Here is a 19,547-nt window from a genome sequence, read left to right on the forward strand (position 1 = left end):
GGGGGGAGTGCTTATCCTAGAGATTGGGATTATAAGAGGTTCAGGGAAATTGCTGATAAGTGTGGAGCGCTTCTTCTTTGTGACATGGCTCACATCAGTGGGCTTGTTGCTGCTCAGGTATTCAGTTGTTTTCTTGAATGATATGCAATTTTGTGAAATGTTTTTATTTTGTCACTATCTATTTTTGTGGGATTTTTGTTTTATGAATTTTTACTGTAGAACACTCATTTCTATTCTCAATTCTGTACCATTGCTGCTGTCCTTTTATTGTTAAAGATTCTTCTTGATTGCGTTTTTGGTGTTTTTATTTTTATGCTTCTTCTAATCTTCTTGATTGTGTGATATTCCTGCTGCTATGTTGAACTCAAAATTTCTTCTGGTAATACAAAAATACAGATCTTGAAAAATAAAATGCATTGACATAAGTTGGTTGCTCTGTCCTTAACAATCAATCTTGTACTTGTTTTAATTATAAAATGTACATTAGATCAATGCTTACAATAATGTTAAACTTTGTTATGATATTAATGGCTTTAGGAAGCAGCAGATCCATTTGAGTATTGTGACATAGTTACAACTACCACTCACAAGAGCCTTCGGGGCCCTAGGGCTGGTATGATCTTCTACAGGAAGGGTCCAAAGCCTCCCAAGAAGGGCCAGCCTGAGGATGCAGTTTATGACTTTGAGGACAAGATCAACTTTGCAGTTTTCCCGTCTCTGCAGGGTGGTCCTCACAACCACCAGATTGGTGCTCTTGCTGTGGCATTGAAACAGGCTATGTCACCTGGATTTAAGGCCTATGCTAAGCAAGTCAGGGCCAATGCAGTTGCCCTTGGAAATTATCTAATGACCAAAGGATACAAGCTTGTCACTGGTGGAACTGAAAACCACCTTGTTCTGTGGGATCTTCGCCCCCTTGGATTGACAGGTACTGGCGTTTTTGAATTAATTACCCAGTATAAACTGAATGTTAATAATCTCATTGGTACGAACATCTGTGGTTATGCAGGGAACAAGGTAGAGAAGCTTTGTGACCTATGCAACATTACCGTTAACAAAAATGCCGTGTTCGGTGACAGCAGTGCATTGGCTCCGGGAGGGGTTCGCATTGGTAAGAAATTGATTGTTTCAGGCAATGATTAGAGAATATACTTCTTTGAGATTTTTGAAGTTCAGTTGACATTGACTTTGCTAAAACAGTGGAAATATTGACAAATGACATTCTTGGAAGTGGAAGTATCATTGATCAATAATTTGTTTTCTTTTATTTACCTTCAAAAAATCTGGTCCATGCTTCTAGATCTATATTGAAGTTATCAGTGCCAGAACATGCATATAAAAAGTTTTAGGAAAAACCAATTAAATTTGCTTCATTGGCAAATTGTTATCCTGATTCCTTGCCTGATGTGTGATGCGAAAGATAGAAGTTACATATCTCAATTCGTGTTATCTCAGATCTGTGTCGGATGTAATGGGATTATTTGGTAATTAGGTATAAGTGACACTTGTATTGCCTGAAGGGGTTTACTCACGGATGGAGCTCCTAGTCCATTAATTACCTTTTCTAATGTTTAACGCATTTCTTGNACTTGTATTGCCTGAAGGGGTTTACTCACGGATGGAGCTCCTAGTCCATTAATTACCTTTTCTAATGTTTAACGCATTTCTTGGTGATTGTTTTAATTTTCCCTTTTTAACCTTTTTTTGAGATGATTGCGTGACAAATATTCATATTGGTAGGTGCTCCTGCCATGACATCAAGAGGATTGGTTGAGAAAGACTTCGAGCAAATTGCTGAGTTCCTCCACAGGGCTGTGACCATAACTTTGAATATCCAGAAGGAGCACGGGAAGCTTTTGAAGGACTTCAACAAAGGTTTAGTGAACAACAAAGATATCGAGGAACTCAAGGCTGATGTCGAGAAGTTTTCTGGCTCTTTTGACATGCCGGGATTCCTGATGTCTGAGATGAAGTACAAAGACTAAGATGGTTCTTGCATTGAAGAATTTGTTATTACTAGTACTTTTCTGGTGATTTGATTTGATTAAATCATAAAATTTCCCGCAAAAAGATTATAGAACTTTTGCTTGGAAGGGGAAATAATTTCCGCATTTTCAATCAGTTCTTTTGTTACTTTACTGTGTTGAAATACATTTCTTTTTTTACCTTTTGTTGTTGGAAAGATGTAGTTAGTCTCAAGTTTATGAAATTTTGAATGGGTATTCTACAATTTCATAACCTAATCAACGATTGTTTTTACCACTCTTCCACTTTTTCCGTTCTTCTTGAAGTTAACTAATTAATTTATTATGAATATATTATACTGCTCTCTCAATTTGTTACACGATAAGTGCAAGGAATATTCACGGGTATAGTTCAAGTACAGGATGGCCTAACTGTACGAAAATTCAGTTAAGACTTCTTAGCCGAACCTCTAATCAATCTGGACACACGGTCGAGAGAGATTTGACATTGACGGCTTGAAAGAAGAAAATGAAATGTGAAACGTGTACGTCGTAATAGATCAAAGTAAGGATTCCTTCTATTTTGCTAACTACAGTTGGTGTGCAATTGAAAGGTAAAAATGTTGCGGGGCTAGTGAAGATAATAATAAAAAATCGACCTTCGCTACCATTCAGGGATCCCCTCGAAACCTACTTTACTTTTTGACAAAATCAACCAAGCCTAGAATGCGATCACAATTTGAAATGGATTGTCCAATGAAAATTTATTCTTCTTCCACCGATTTCTCCCTTCAAGGTTCGATTCTTCAGCTCTCACTTGTAACTGAATTTTTGAGAATCGCTTCTCCCCCATGCACACTTTCAACCACAAATTCTGGAGACAAAATCATCACATATTTCCACAATTTTTTCCTACTTTTTAACAAGTCTAGACATGTGATAGATCGATCTGCATATTTCAATACCGTAACAACCCAATAAATGAGATACGAAAATTGGGGATCCAAACAGAGATTCATCTAAGCACGATTATTGGGACTGATATTGTATACCATTAGAAGCAAAAGCAATACTAGTATTCAAAGCATACAAAAAGTTGGGTTCGAGTTAATCCAACCCGCCCTACAACAAATAAGCGAAAAGGTTAGGCAATGAGAATGCTTCAAAATCCGTCGTTCGCCCCATTACCATACCCACCACGGAAACCTCCTCCACCGAAATTATTGCGAGGTGGTCTCTCAGTGGCAAGACTAACTCGGATATTCCTTCCATTCAGTTCTTGTCCATCCATGGCTGAGAGTGCTGAACTAGCACAGTCATCAGTTGAGAAGTTGACAAACCCGAAACCTCTTGACCTTCCCGTGTCTCTGTCAGTAATTACTCTAGCTGTTCAGCAAAAAGCTCGATGTCTTGAGAGTGCCATAAAAAAATGATTCAACAAAAACTTGTTGATTCATACAATTATTGGGAATGCGGAATATAATGGAGAGAAAAGTCAGAAATAATATCCACTCAGCCAAAATTAAAACCAAATCCATCTCTACATCAACTTGCATGAAATGAGACATAACTCACCTTCAACAACATCACCAAAGCCAGAAAATGCATCCCTAAGCGACTGGTCATCAGTTCCGTATGAAAGTCCTATCAAAAGAACACGGTTTAATTTCCAACAGAGCATAAAACAAAATTTGTCAAAGAATACTGATAAATTGCTAGAAAAAAGGTCTTTAAGGTACATACCACCAATAAAAAGCTTGGTAGACATGCAGCGAATGGCATTAATCATTGGTGTCTGCCCATGCAACGTATTGGTGGCGGAGATGTTATGCCTCAGCAGGGTTCCAATTTTGTTGTAGAATGCCATTTGCACAATAACCTGCAAGAATAAACAAAAAAAAAGTCTCAAGCATCGAAATCAATTTGAACAAATAACAGAATAGTTAAAACCTTGCTGGGTTAGAGAGACAGTAAATGCTCCCACTAGCAAGTAAAATCCAAAACCTAAATTAAATAAATACACGCATAAACTGATAAATGGAAATGCAGAAGTGCAATGAATCGTAGATTACACACCAACAAAGTGTGAAACGAATTTACATATAACCTCCACCATCATCATATCAAGAAAGCTCAAACAACACTACCAAGCCACATATTAAATAATCTTCTTCACAGAATCATTAAACCCAAAAAGCCCGACAGAACTATCAAATTTCAGAACAAACATACGAGTTAATGCATTAGCCAACACACTGAAACGCTAAAAAATAAAAATAAATAAATAAAAAATCGAAAGAATAGACATTAAAGCATAGAAATATAAAGACAACTCATCAATGAGAAATAATAATACCTCAGAAGATACAAAAATAATAAGACACATCAACCCCTCAAATTTAAATCAATTTCTAATGAAACTAATAAAATATTACAAGAAAATAATCCACATAAAAATACACATACAGAATAATGAAAAGGAGAAAGAAAAAATTGCGGTACAGAAACCCACTTACGGGAAACTAAACGAAAACTCAAGAAAATAACTAAACAATCCAAGCAAATATATACATACAAAAAAAATTGAGAAAAAACACAAGTAAAGAAACATAGAATCATAAAGGTCGCTATCTAAACTTAGATTTATGGAGTTTCAAGCAAAAGAGACGGAACCTGAAAAAAGAGAAGGGCTTAAGAAGAGAGCAGCTAGGGTTTATGCCACTCTTGTTGAGTTCGTACTCTGTGTTAATTACTTGCAGCATTTAAATGACAAGAGAAAAATATCTGTTAAATATTTTACTTTGGGATTAATTTAACGGATGGTACTGAACTTTTCACTTAGCATCATCTTGGTCACTGAACTTTAATTTATTTTGATATCATCACTGAATTTTACAAAATATTTTATTCTAACACCGATGCAATTTGACATTCATTTTTTAATTGAACATTCTACGTGTCTATTTGCTAAATTGTGGGGATTTTTTTTTCCTAAAGGTCATCTTAGAATTAGGATTTTGTAGATAAATTAAGGAATTTGTCTATATTTCTAACAATAACACTTTTATAGTACAAGGTGATTAATTATTGATAGAAGAAGATTGATATCAAAATTTTACTTTGTTATCAATCTCGTACTCTCTCCCTGTGTTTCTTTTAACATTCCAATGCTTCTTACTTTCTTTCTCAAAGATTTCATTAGACACTGAGTCGTAAAAACTAAAATGGAAGGTGTGTACATTTGCCTATTAACTAAATTAATTGAGTGCATTTAAAAGTATAAACGAATAACTAAATTATTAATGGGTGAAGTCTTAATATTAACCATGTGTTCCTTAGCCATCTAGTTTTATGTTAGGACGAAGTTTATCAAGACGATTGAATCGCTAATACTAAGATTACTTTAATTTGTGATAAAAAAAAAAAAAATCCAACTTATAATATACTAGAAATTTGTCCAAGGAGGACCGAGTTGGAGACAAAATGAGAAATAACTAGCTAGAAACTTATCTAAAATGCATATTTTTAATTAATATTTAAAAGCATCGTTATAGTACCATTACATTTATCATGTCATCGTCTACCTCATCTCTTACTATATTCTCGTTCCATGTAGTAATGGTACAATAGAAAGGAGAAGGGACGAAACATAGAAAATGGCAGAGATATCGAATGGATAAATGGAGGAAGCCAGGAGGAAAAAAAAACACAGCTACAAAAATTAAAATAAAGATTGAGGTAATGTTTCAAAAGCGACTTGCATTGTACTCCATCAGATTATCAGTGGCTTCCTATCATTGGATAGAGCTGATGAGTCCAATTATCAAACTTGCGCATCTAATCTCTCTAAAATTTGGATTGTATGCATAATTCTTGCTTGATACATATTTGCTAAACAAAAGAGAAACATGGATTTTAAAAATAATGAGAATCAACAAGGGCTTATTTTCACTCCACCAAACTTTCATTTTAAACCACATTCCAATTGATCATCAAAACTTCGATAACTAACAAATTGAACTTCTTACTAACATTAAATCGTTTCAACATATTACAACTACTCTATACGTGATTTAAAATTACATCTTAGTAGTTTATATCAATACATTTATACAAGTTTCACAATCATCTAAAAATCTAATTTCCAACATCTTCCTCACAACTGCATAACAATGTTACAAACATATATATTTATTTCTGTTTGTTTTCTTCTAATTTTTTTTGTTAAACTTATTTTTTTAATGAGTTTTAGTGACCAGACTATTTTGGCCCTTTATTAAAAAGGCATGTGCAGCCACTGGATTTAATGCCTGAATTGATCAGAAACAGTGAAGAGAGGGACTGGCTTTTGCTATTTTATTAATAGTCGGTTTAAAAGAAATGCAGCAAAAAATTAGTTAGGGACAAGATCCCAACTTTCACGAAAGGTTGGGGACTAAATATGCAATGCACCACTTGGTTCTAATATGATCAAAGTTGGAAAATGTAGACTCGAGTAGATAAAGTTCATAATTGATAAAAGCAAGCCATATGATTTAGGAAAATGAATTATAATTAATTATATTTTTCCAACATAAGTTAGTGATAATTAAAGGTCGCAATGGGAGACATGAAATACAATCTTAATTAAGTATTTGAATTTTAACAGCAATACTTGGTTCCAGGTTAGTGACTTTTGGCAACAATGCCCATGAATAGTTGTTGCTCAGCACATCCTCTTGAGATCAAATTCTTTATTCTCCTATAGAAGAAACAAGGCAAGGCAAAAAGGGGGAAAAAAAAAAGGAAAAAAAAAATGAAAGAAGAAAGAAGAAGAAGTGAAAGACAATTAAAGAACAAATAGACAGTAAAAGGCGCCATATCCAGGTAACAGGACAGGACGAGAAAGTTGTAAAGAGAACATAATAGAAAAGATGTGGGAGAAGTGAGGATACAGACTCAAACAGGAAGAAAGAGAAATCATGCTTAAAACCCAACATACTCTATCCATAAATAGCAGATAAAAGTAAACAGAATTATTACTTAATTGTCCAAATGCATAAATATCAGTAGTCCACACAAAGCAAAATTGAAGACTGAGCTATACATTTCCTCAAACAAAGCAGTCCATTTCACTAGGAAAACCACACTTCTGTCTAACACAAAAGTCAGAACAACTCGAATAAATTCGAAGCAATTATTCCAGATTTTGCATACTTTCAACGAAATTACACTCTGACATAATCTACACTAGTGACGAGCAAAATTATAGATATTATGGTGCTGTCAGTAAACCCTTTCGGTCTTTAATTAATAGGTCTCTATAATCATAATCCCCGATTCACTTGTCATCTCCAAGTGAACATGATTCTTCATTCAACAGCATTCCCCGATTCACTTGGATCTGTAGCTCTGAACTACCCCCACAGGGAGCAGAATTATGAAAATATCTCCCCTAACAAGTGAAGGAACCATGAAATTGAGTCCAGAGTGACAAGTGTAGCTACTTGACTGGATCCACAGTAAGTATATAAATATTCTTCCTATCTTGCTTCCTTCTAGGGAGTCCCACAGTATATAAAGCAAACGGTCTTTTAATTCTAATTCTAATGGAAGCACAATTCTTCATTCAATAGCATTTGATAAATGTCTATTTCAATAACATCAAATGTTTGGCAGACCTTTCAGGAAAATCGTTACACAATTACAAAAGCTTATACATACGAGGGTCATGCTACATATATACTAGCGTAAACAGGAATTTATTTTCCAAAAATAAGTAGAAGTGAAATTTTAAAGAAAGTTCACATACTAAGCATTAACAAATATTTATTTACTGGTTAAATATACACTGTTAGCAACTAAATTTATTGCTAAGTTTCATGCCAGTCACCGAACATTATTTTGTTCCGAAGTGGTCACCTATGTTTGCTTTTTTGTTTTAGTTTAGTCACTCAATTCAAATCCATTAGGTTTTTTTAACAATATGTCCTTTAGTTTTTAGAGGAAAATCAGACGTGGCATCAACATGGAAGCGGGCAAGGTCAAAGTAAAATAACAATCTTCAAAAATTACATGGACAGGACTGCAAAAAATGACTGAAAGTGAGAAATCACAACGATTAACTAGCTTTCACTAGTACTAAAAATAACAGCTATTTATGAATGACATAATGAAGAGGCTCCCTTATTTATTATTATTATTTTTTTTTTTTATAAAAACTGTTTTCTACAAAAAGCCAACAACCAATGATTAAACAAAAATAAAAAATAAAAATTACCTGTGTATGAAAACAAATTACTTTGACTGAGAAATTAAGAACAGTAAGTTAGCCAATCTGCTCACACTCAACAATGAGGAAAAACGATGCTAAACCGTCTGGGGACATCGGGCTCCAGTCAGCTCTAAAGAGACTTGCCTAAACCAAACAACTTCCAAGCGGAAAAAGAACAGAGAATGGAGGTGGGGAAAAGAAAAAAAAAAGGAGAAGAGAAAAGAAACATAGAAGATGAGGAAGAGAGCAAGGAAATATTTATAGATATTAACAAGCTTAAATCTCTTAAGTTCTTTTAACCCAAAATTTTTCAGCTTACACACTTCCTGGGTCAAATATTTGTTGAACAGCATAACAAAAGATCCTTTGGTTTAACTTCTAAAATCTACTGCTGTATACCTTTTATGTACCATCAGTAAAAATTTGACCCAGCAAATTCATCTGATTAACCGCCATTAGAGATCAGCCTCAATGCCTGCATCTTCATGGAATGTAACAGGCCCACCAAAACCGTTAAATGAAAATTGGAATTGGAACCATGTTAACCATGTCGGATAAACCATCAATCCCAGAAGTAATCATCCATTAGGTCATAAGTGAGGGGTGTGAGCCATAACAAAACCTATCTGACTCAAGGGAATAAATTCATCCCAATTAACTTAGAACAGGTTTTGTGTCAGTTATGCTTGCATAATCTTCTTCCTTCAAAGTTTAGGTTATTCGGGGAATAGCCAAAAAAGGAGGAAAGAAAAGTATGAAAAATGTTAAGAGATGATACATGATCTCAAGTCAACATCATCCAGCTTAAGGGGGAAGGGGGAATCCCAAACAGAATTAGGAATCACACAATAACAGAACAAGCAGTCATATAAGTTCTTAAGTAGACTGACAAATAAGAAAAAAAAACTACCTACTGATAGAGAGGTTTTAATCCAGCATACATCAAGCTCGTTAAAAAAACAGGCACAGTTGGATCTGAGGTTGGAGGTTTTAATATGCAACTACAGCTTCAAACTTCGCCACCCATAAGACCTGCAAAAGAAACAAATACAAGAATGCCATTATCATTTGAACAGTAACAAACCATCTAACCATCTTGATTGCCAAAAGAGAACGAGCAGTCTCTTATGAGATGGTTTTCTTCCACAAACTGGGTTCACAAATTGACCATCCTAAACCATAGACCTCAAGAAGAAGCACCGACGCATATATTTCTTCAATGCAACTTCATTCCATCACTGAGGCATCAGTTCTCTCGAAATCACTGTCAATCTCTTTGGAATTCTTTTGAAGACCTCCATAACTTCCATCCTCATCAACCTTCACAGTCATGGAATTCTTCAAGCCTGTATCACTTTCCACATAGGCATTTTCAGATTTCATGGGTGTCTCGCCTAGATCTTCACCTTTACTTACCCCAACACCGACATAATTGATATTATAATTATTTTCTACAGATTTTGACCTAGAGCGCTTTCGGTGTTTGGATTTGTGATCTTCGGTCCGTTTTGGAGATGTCTTACTGGCTTTATGTCGCTTTCCTTCTGTGGACCTTGACCTGGACCGCCTTCTTTCATGGTGTCTCAATTTCTCTTCTCTCCTCCTATCCAATTTATGAGTAGAGCTATATTTATTCTCCGCAGATCTGGATCTGGAACGTCTTCTGTGTTTTTTCAATTTGCTTTCATCTGAAGCTCTTCCAGACAATTTACCTCGTCCGTGACTCTGATCCTCTGTCGACGCTGACCTGTGGCGCCTCCTAGCCTGATGCTTGGAACTTTCGTCTCTGTTATCATCTATCTTATCTTTAGACTGATGCTTAACTTCAACAGACCTTGACCTAGAGCGTGTTCTATGTTTTGGTCTGCTTACATCATCTTTTCGGGATGGCGACCTTCTCCGGTGATGTCGAGGGGATCTTGAATCAGCATAAACTGATTTCCTTGTCCTCTCCGTTGGACTTTCTCGACGGCGTGGAGGTGAGTCTGAATCATCTCGATATGACTTCTTAGTTCGAGGGCTCACACTCCTACTCCTATTTCTCCTGGAACCAGGAGAGTGGCGGTCATGCGATCTACCTGATTTGTGCCACCTGCTGCTATCACTGCCATCCCTACCATCCCTGTAGGATCTCCAATCTTTTTCATAGCTAGAGTAATGGTGAGATCTTACTGGTGATCTGGATCTATAATCTCTGGCTCGGCGAGGTGGTGGTGAGAAAGAGCGTGACCTACGCCTCCTACGATAACCGACGGGAGATCTTGACTTGGACCTTGACCTGGCATGGTCAGCAGACGGTGACCTAATACATTATATTATCAGTAACCAGTTTTAGAGTTAATTTAACGTCAATCTAGCTGTAGAAATCACTATAATGACTGAAACCTGTTCATTGTCGAAAGTACATCTAGGAAAGTTAATGGCTACTTGAATAAATATCAATTTATAGTTAGGCATCAGATCTGAAACAGGTAAGAGCAACAATCACCCCCTCAGCCACCATCCCCCCAGCATGCATGTGCGTGCACACATCAAAAAAAAAAAAAGCAAAGAAAACATACACTGCTAATCCAGTCCCATATGGTGAAGAGCTCTGGAGATCTGCAGATTTAATATATGTACATTTCAAGCCAAGAATCAACAAAATGAAGGAAGCTCCAACTGGACCTAAGAAACAGAAACTACATGACTAAAGCTGGAGTGGCAGCTGGGATATAGGAAAAGGTTATCATCCAGATTTAAGTGCCTAATATGGAATTGGAAAAAAATAAAAAATCCACAGTTTCAAGGTTTATATAACTATTACCAAACTGAGATAACTCCAAAACTATCCCACGTTCCGTAAGTTAGAAACCAAAATAAGTTAACAACAAAAACGTGACATGTTTGATTTTTATTCTGAAAGGGGAAGTGAGTAAGCAAATGAATTTCCCTGGAACAAGTCTAAACATAGGGAAAAATCCACATCACACATGGGAGTGTTTTTAGACATTAGAACATAAAGCGAATTACAATAAGTCTGAAATATAGTTTCATGCTTTTATAACGCATAGGTTTATCAGTTTAGCAATTAAAAGCAAATTTGTTTTGCCCCGTTAAAAAGGTACTTGCAGTAGAATTATAGTCCTCGTTACTGAAGAAACCAAATACCAATTCTCTGTTTTTAACACTACTACATGTTTTAGGAACCAAAATCATTATAGAAATGGTGCATTCAAATGAATTTTTTTATTTTTTTATTTTTTTTGGGTTCAACTGGTCCATGCATCAGAAAGCAGAGAAGAAATGCTGGAAAATAAGCCTTAAATAGAAGTAAAGAACACATGAAACCAGCTTCAAATAACTATGAGAAAGAGAGTAGCAGATGTCTAAACAACTCAAATTTGAGCAGCCCCCCACCAGATAGCATAAGTGCAATGGAAACTGGTTTTAAACATTTATCCATACTTAAATGGAAGCATCATAAGTACACATAAGAACAACTTTCATTTGACGTTTTCATTTTAGATGAGTAATTTCTTACCATAATTCAGCATTTACTTCAATGAAACAATACTAAAGATTAGAGTCGTCCCAAATCTCTTTTTCCAATTTTCATACATAAAAACCACGCAATTATATATTTTCTATTATTGAAATTAATGTTCTTCCTTTTTTATTTTTAAACATAGTAGATATGCAATAGAAAATACATGAGCATCTCCGGATGATAACAAATTTGAGCATGCACAGTGGTAAGACACGGCAAATTGTACAAACGGCTTTAGGAATTTTAATCAAATTATTCTTGGGGTACATAACCCCTTACCTAAGGGTGTCCAAAATGGACACCCGGCGCCCCCCTATTGGAGCGTCACCTGACACCGTAATGTGCCCCCCACCCCCGCACATGTACCCCAAGAATAACCCATTTTAATCATTGTGTATTATTAGGGGATTCTGTTCCAGCCATAATTTGACAATACACAGTCAAACAGGGGAGGAGCAGAAATTAAACGTGATTGTTAAAAGTTCCATTTGGAAGCCAAGAAAATGGTATTAGTGTACAAAGTGAATTTACTACGTATGTGTAATCACTCAAGCAGAAGCTCTAATGTGGAAACAGCAGAACTTTTTCAAAATTATGCTAAACAACTACCAGACAACCTTTTTTGGCCCAAGAATATTGCAAAAACCCGAAATCGTGACAAATTGTTTTAAAATTTTGAGCGCTGCATTGATCAAATTACCATCAAAGATGTCAAGGAAAAACCTTGAACTAATATCTCAGGACAGTAAATACAACATACCTAGAATTTCGATCCGATTCCTTGTCCTCAGCGACAATTCCATCAGGTTGCAGCTTCTTACTTATTTCTGCAGCCCTAGCTGCAGCTAAATCTGTTGCAGACTTCATTGTTGCTGCTCGATTAGCTGCCTGCTGAGCAGTCAATGTCTGTTGCATTAACAATGCCTGCTGAAATTGCATCTGTTGCATGGCGACAGCTTGCTGCATCACCGTCGGCAAAGATGATTGTGAATTTAAAACAGGCTTTGGAGGGAGCGATTTTGCTATTTCAACATTTAATGGACGACCCCCAACTTCCATATTGTTCAATGCCAAAGCAGCAGTTGCTTCTTCAGGTTTTGAGTATTCTATGTAAGCAAAATGTTTTGAATCAGTGATAATACAATCAACAACTGTGCCAGTAAAAGCAAAGAGTTGTTTTAACTGATCCGCTGTTAGAAGTGGACTGAGATTGCTAACTTGCACAGTATTTTTCAGGGAGTCAGCCTTTTCCTTGTCAGATGACCCTGATAGACGGCAGGCATAAATAGTTAAGAATACCAAATGTTCTAATGAATCAAGAGCACTAAATATCTAATGGCAACCCAAATAAAAAATGCTTTCAGGAAAAAAAATAAAGAGATCTAAAATGTCAAGTGTTAAGTAAGTACTATTGTGGGATGCAAAAACCATTTCCAGTACCAGATGAAAAGAAAGAACCAAAGCAAAGTTACGAAAATAAAAAACAAACTAAGCTTTGCTACCAATAAAATTGGGATCAGCTACATAAATTATTTTTGAGAATCTGTTCGGTTCATTGCTACATCTTATCATGCATAGACATGTGTGTCCGACCCAACACATTAATTAAATTCTTTAAAATTCTTCATTTATATAGCCCTCGTTTGGTCCCAATTATTTCCAAAATACACTCTTTTATTTTTAACCACTCATTCTTCAATAAAATAATATTACACGCAAATCAAAAAAAATTCCTTATTTATTTCTCTCTTATTTTTAACCACTCATTCTTCAATAAAATAATATTACACGCAAATCAAAAAAAATTCCTTATTTTTTAACCATACATTCTCCATCAAAATACTATCCAAAATGCATTTAGGGCAAAAAATGAGGCTCAAACAGGCTCATAATATAAATTCAGTTTTACAGCATGTTAGGTTTGGATTAAAATCTGATTTTAATCTAAATCAAAGTAAAAAAGTTAATATTAATCACATCATTCATGAGTCCTACAATTTTTCAACCACACATTTTAAAAACTTCTATCACAATTTACTAAAAAATCTAAAATTTTAATTTCCCCCAAACACCCACTTATACTTGTTATTAATTTTTATTGTTGAAATATTATAAATATGAGAATTTATTTGTTATTTATAATAACTTTGAGTTAAATATATATGATTTTATTTTAAGAAAGAAAAATAATTATGGTAGAGTGTCCGAAAAATGTTGGTACACGTATAGGACACGGACACGCCACCCTAGTTGAAGTGTCCTACATCTCAACAAAAAGGGAGATATATTTTAAAACGTCTCTCAGCGAAAAAGATATTTGCAATTGAATAAGAAAATTTTTGCTACAATGACTAATACGAGCCATCATCATCATGGTAGAGGCACCAAAATTATTAAAAAAAAATAAAATCACGATTGCTGATCCTACCAGAAGAGCTTTTGGTGGACTGAGCTTGAGCCTGTGCCTGAGCTTGAGTAGCATGGGCTTGAAGAGTTTGAGCAGCAACAATTGCCTGAGCAGCAGCCATTGCAGCAGCAGAAGGTGCCATGGGCACTTGGCTGAGAGTTCCCATCGTGGTGGTGGCAGCTAAAGCAGTCATCAGCAGATTGTGAGGGGGGTGATTGAGCTTACAATCAGTTTTCGCACACTGTCCATTAAGATACTCGCGACAAACTTCCCCTAGAGAAGCTCCAATTCCAGGCAAAACAGCACCACCTGAAGCTCCAGAAACAACACCTGGAATCATTCCAAGCAACCCAGGAAACGCACCAGACACAGAACCCAAATAATTTGGCATGTTCGGCATGGTTTGATTAACTAAATTCGAAAATGAAGCTGCTGGAGCCATGCCAAGAAGCCCTCCAGTCGGAGTTCCTACATCACACAAATGCCAAATTTCCAACTTGTTACAGCATCTAATTATTATTTAAATTCACAAAACAATTCGGTTCTTAGCAGTATAAAAATGTGATCAAGATATGGACATGGTTTCATCTTCAGTCCAGAAATGCTACCTTCACAATAATCAGTATATGATATATAAATGATATACAAAGGAATCACAAGTTATTTTAATCTACTAACTGATATACTCAATAATGAGTACTCATTAAAATAAATAAAAGCATTATGACAGGCTAAAGACCAAATCAATCTTTATAATTGCTACAAAAAAAAAAAAAGGAACTTTACAATAATTATGAGATATAAAACATAATGCATTGAAAACATATGTAAAACCTGAATGATCAAAACATAATGCATTGAAAACATATTTAAAACCTGAATGATCACAAACTAGTAGAACTTTGAGATTAAGGGCCTGTTTGAACCACATTATTCTAAAAAAATACATTATTAAACAGTAATTTGACATCATTTCAACCATACATTTTTTAATAAAATAATATTACACGCAAATAAAAAACTTTTCCTTATTTTTTAACCATATATTTTCCATCATTACACCATTCAAGAATGCATTATTACCAAAATAATGTGGCTCAAACACCCCCCTAAATATATTATCAACAGCAACTCAACAAATGCCACTTTAGAAATCATGAGGGTGATGAAAACGTCAATTTTGACATTAAATGACCACGCAATATGCACATGATGTCCGACTGAAAGGGTAAATTTATTCATAACAAGAGCAAAGTTTAATGTAAGTTGTACGTTACAATTGGATTTTTTAATAAAGGAACTCTTTTTTTCTTCTCTTTTCTTACAATTTTCCCCCTCAGTCAAGTCATGTGCATTTTGGTCACCTGTAATGGGCATGTCGCGGACATTTAGCGTCTAAATGTCTAGACATACACTCACGTCGTTAATGGCTGCCACACTTATGATAAGGTTGGAGACCCCTGCAGGAATGTACCCTAACAAAATTTATGCATGCTTGCACTCGACTCGAATGCACATAGGTATATAAGAGATTGGCATCCAATATTCAATCCATCAAAGAATAATAACAGCCTGAAAACACAAGTTCATATGAACATTAGCCCATAGTACAGTGTGCAACGAGTGAGGGGGGAACCTGAGCTGAAGAAGACAGGAAAAGGGCTGCCCATAATAGGCTTCCCATTGCACTCCACATTCACCATGTAATTCCCTCTCTTCGACACCACATAAGTGGCAGTATAAGTCCCATCATCCATATCCTTCACAACCCCATCCTGCTCCGATCCCCCGACCCCGACCCCTGGCACAACCCGCACCTTCACCTGTGCCCCGCCCCGCATCACCTTTCTTCCCTCCGTATCCTTAGTCACGACGATAAAAGTGGCCCCCGCGCAAGCAGTCCCGCCCGCAATACCCGCCCCTTGTGCCGTGCACTTTGCAGGGTCCACTGGCCCTGCCGACCGGTTACTATCCCGAGATATTTCCTCAGAATCTGAATCAGACGACGTCGCGGCGGAAGGATATTGTGGATGTTCAGATTGTTGGGAATTTTTGTTGAAGGTGGCCTCAAAAGCAGCTTTGGCGGCGGCGGCTTTCTCGGCTTCATTCTTCAGCTTGGCTTCCTCGGCTTGCTTCATCCATATCGGCTTGGCCACGGCAGCCGCTGGATTGCTGTTACTGCTATTGTTGGTCCGATCCGCCATTGATGATAGCTAATGGATCTTCCTTCGCGGAGAAATTACAGGAATTGGGGAAAAGTTTAACGAGAAACCCGAAGTTATGTTATTATGCTTTTGGGGGAAAATGGAGAAATACATGAAAATGCCTTTGCACGTTAGCAAATTTTAATATTGGCTTTTGATCCATTAAATAAATAAATAAAAAGTTAAAATATAAGTTTACATTAAAATGGCGATTTTACCTTTTACTATGCACCGACTGTTAGAAAAAATTCAAATCGACCGATCGATCGAACTTCGAAAAAAATCGACGTCAACTGCCTGAAGAACGACCGATCAACCGCTAGCTGAAAACACCAATGTTCAATCCGTACCTGCACGCTACTATTTCGGTTAGTTTTGGCGCTCGAAGTTTATTATTACAAGTTTTAGTTTTTAGATTCATTATTTTTACGTTTAGTCGATTTAAATTCATCATCATGTAAAATTATTAGATTGTGGGTGTGAATGGGTGAAAATGTGAATTTTTTGTAATTTTTGGACCTCTTCATCGTCGACAATGGGGAAATCGCCTGCGGGAAGACGACGACTGTTAACAGTCGAGTAATAGTCGGCTCAATCATTGTTAACAGTCATGGGCCGACAGTTAAACAGTCATGATCCGATTGTTAACAATAGGTCCGATGACTGTTTAATTATTTTTTTTTTTTAATTTTTTATAATTAATTTATTTTTTTATTTGATTAAATAATTATGTTATTTATTTATTTAATTTTTATAATTGTCTTTTATTTTATTTATATAATTTAATTATTTAATTTTTATAATTGTCTTTTATTTATACAATTTAATAATTGAATATTATCTAAAATTAACAATTTATTTTGTTCCTTTTATTTTTCTTTTTATGAAATAATCTTTGAATTTTTTTTTCAAATTTATTTAGATAATATATTTATTTTTAAAATTTTTTAAAAATGTATTTAATTTGAAATTTTTTGTTCGCAAATATATTTTTCAAATGATTACAAGATTAATTTGATTAAATAATAATTATGTTAATTTTTTTATAATTCCCTTTTTTTATATAATTTAATAATTGAATAGATAATGTTGTTCGAAATTAACAATTTATTTTGTTCCTTTTATTTTTCTTTTATGAAATAATCTTTGATTTTGTTCTAATTTATTTAAATAATATTGATATTCTTTATTTTTTAAATATATTTAATTTGAAATTTTTTTGTATATATATTTTCCAAATGTAATATACAAGATAAACTAAATTATTATAATTTTTAAATTTGCATTGAATTTATTTTGTTATTAGCGTCAATGTCTTGCGTATTGTATGATAGTTATAATTCGGTTGCCTTGATTTTTTGAGATTATGCATTACTTTATTATCTATTATTCAATGTTCTAACATTTAAATTTTTGCAGGATGGAGTATCATTTAAATGGGGAGTTGAGATGGATGGCGGGGAAAGTTACTTGGAACAGTAGTTTTGAGAGTTTTACTACGGTGTTAGAGCTGATTGATGATTATCACGGAGATATGTTATGACAGTCCTTCTTGTGGCCACTGTACCAGATGCGAGAGGTGCAGTACTCAGGACAGATTATCGATGCACTTCTATGTCGGCTCTTTGAGGCCAGTCGATGGCGATTCCCTCCATTTCGACCTGGGGCAAGGTCGTCAGTTTCTCTATTTATAAGTTTAGCTTGATCACTGGACTGAGGATTAAGGGCGACGATGCAGCCATTGAGAGAAGCAATAGGCTGTACGAGACGTACTTCCAGGGACATGGGTCAGTGCATCTACCCGAGTTGATGGTCGCGATTAGGGGATGCGACCAGATGCTAGATAGATTGAAGTTTGGGTTGGTCTACATCCTCGAGAGTGTGATGAGGTGTCATCACAAGAAGACCGTCATCGACATTTTTCATTTGGAAGTTGTTGACGACATTGATGCGTTTAACAACTATCCATGGGGCCAGAGATGCTACGAAAACACCATACATGTCTTCACCAGATTACACTAGAGGCCCGGGGGGTCAATGCGTAAATACGATACATATGGGTTGTTCTTAGCGATGCAGATAAATGTTTAATATAATTAAAGTTAGAATTTTAGTATATTACATTTATGTATAATAAGGGTATGTGTTGCAGATTTGGGTGTATGAGATAGTCCCTACACTGGGAGCCCGCTTCGTGAAGCGAGGGGAGACACGATTCTCTCAGATGCATCATTGGAGATCGTCGCGAGCGGAGGGATGTCCCACTGGGAAACAGTTATCGACCCTCCTTGACGTTCCTCAGGTAAGTATTATACATTTGTGATTTATATTATACGTTGTTTAAATCTGTTTATATGATCGTTAACTAGTTCAAATGTCTATGTCAGCTTGAAGTCATTCATGAGTTGTCGCCGTCGATGGAGGAGGAGGCTCAGGGTTTTGTGCGGGATGTAGGTGTTCCGCACACCGAAGACGAGCAGATGTCTGATGCGAGTGTGGACCGAGATTGGGTATATGAATTAAATATAATTTATTGAATATCGTTGGCGTATAAATTTATTTAATAATTTTTAATGTTATTTATGTAGGAGGGTTGTCCAGCTGATCGACGATCGCCGCCACCATTGGCATCGCCTCCGCCGAGGGCATCGCCGCCGCCGAGGGTATCTCTTTCTTCCTCGTCCAGACATGTCCCCCATGTATCACCGACACACACTGATGATTTGTATGCCCATCTGACTGGATTTATAGCGGAGGAGGTCGACGCGCTACAACGAAAGTTGACGGAGAGGGTCGATGATCTGGGACGAGAGTTGATCGAGAGGGTCGACTATCTAACAGGAGGGTCGACAATATGGGATGAGAGTTGATAGGGATCTATCGCATGATATTGGAATGTTACGGTCTTGTGTTGTCGACCTTCAGTATGCGATAGCGACACTTGGAGGAGATTTAGCCGCTAGGCGATTGGGGGACAGAGGGGATGGTAGAGATGATCAAGAGGATGGCAAAGATGGTGATGGAGAGGGGGGTCACCCACATTTTTGGCATGACGAGACATTAGAGTCATTCTGGTTGTCTGTGGAGGGAGATAGGGTGGCCTCGATGGGAGGGGCGAACGGGGGGAGGCACCGATGGGAAAGACGGAGGAGGTGGCGACAGAGGGGGAGGCCCCGATGGGAGGGGCGGA

The 19,547-nt window shown here is 36.3% G+C and overlaps 3 protein-coding genes across 13 annotated transcripts in view; 1 reads left to right on the plus strand and 2 right to left on the minus strand.

Annotated features, from left to right (window-relative positions):
• LOC111404354 (serine hydroxymethyltransferase 4-like) overlaps positions 1-2,174 on the plus strand; it is an 8,318-nt gene extending 6,144 nt beyond the window's left edge. Inside the window, exons 2-5 of the mRNA XM_023033170.1 lie at positions 4-117; positions 538-928; positions 1,010-1,111; positions 1,741-2,174. Coding sequence (XP_022888938.1) covers positions 4-117; positions 538-928; positions 1,010-1,111; positions 1,741-1,985 — 852 coding nt within the window. The 3' untranslated portion in view covers positions 1,986-2,174. The remainder of the gene's footprint in view (positions 1-3; positions 118-537; positions 929-1,009; positions 1,112-1,740) is intronic.
• Positions 2,175-2,948: 774 nt separating this feature from the next.
• LOC111403067 (glycine-rich RNA-binding protein 4, mitochondrial-like) lies at positions 2,949-4,738 on the minus strand. Its single transcript, XM_023031431.1, has 4 exons — positions 4,638-4,738; positions 3,708-3,843; positions 3,540-3,608; positions 2,949-3,350 (listed from the first exon to the last, which is right to left on the minus strand). Exons 2-4 carry the CDS (start codon positions 3,829-3,831, stop codon positions 3,127-3,129), a joined length of 417 nt encoding a protein of 138 aa, XP_022887199.1. The 5' UTR covers positions 3,832-3,843; positions 4,638-4,738; the 3' UTR covers positions 2,949-3,126.
• Positions 4,739-6,476: 1,738 nt separating this feature from the next.
• On the minus strand, positions 6,477-16,476 carry LOC111403065 (muscle M-line assembly protein unc-89-like). Of its 11 annotated transcripts, none has more exons than XM_023031426.1 (7): positions 15,790-16,476; positions 14,175-14,621; positions 12,507-13,011; positions 9,132-10,519; positions 8,617-8,692; positions 8,224-8,374; positions 6,477-6,705 (listed from the first exon to the last, which is right to left on the minus strand). In XM_023031426.1, the coding sequence occupies exons 1-4, from the start codon at positions 16,355-16,357 to the stop codon at positions 9,445-9,447; spliced, it is 2,595 nt and encodes an 864-aa protein (XP_022887194.1). In that variant the 5' UTR covers positions 16,358-16,476; the 3' UTR covers positions 6,477-6,705; positions 8,224-8,374; positions 8,617-8,692; positions 9,132-9,444. The 11 variants fall into 11 exon arrangements, with proteins under 11 accessions (XP_022887194.1, XP_022887193.1, XP_022887191.1 ...); XM_023031425.1 differs by having other exon boundaries at positions 8,617-8,698; XM_023031423.1 differs by having other exon boundaries at positions 9,128-10,519.
• Between the last annotated feature and the right edge of the window lie 3,071 nt (positions 16,477-19,547).

Source organism: Olea europaea, chromosome 11, assembly GCF_002742605.1.
Source record: "Olea europaea var. sylvestris chromosome 11, O_europaea_v1, whole genome shotgun sequence".
NCBI classification, from domain to species: Eukaryota; Viridiplantae; Streptophyta; class Magnoliopsida; order Lamiales; family Oleaceae; genus Olea; species Olea europaea.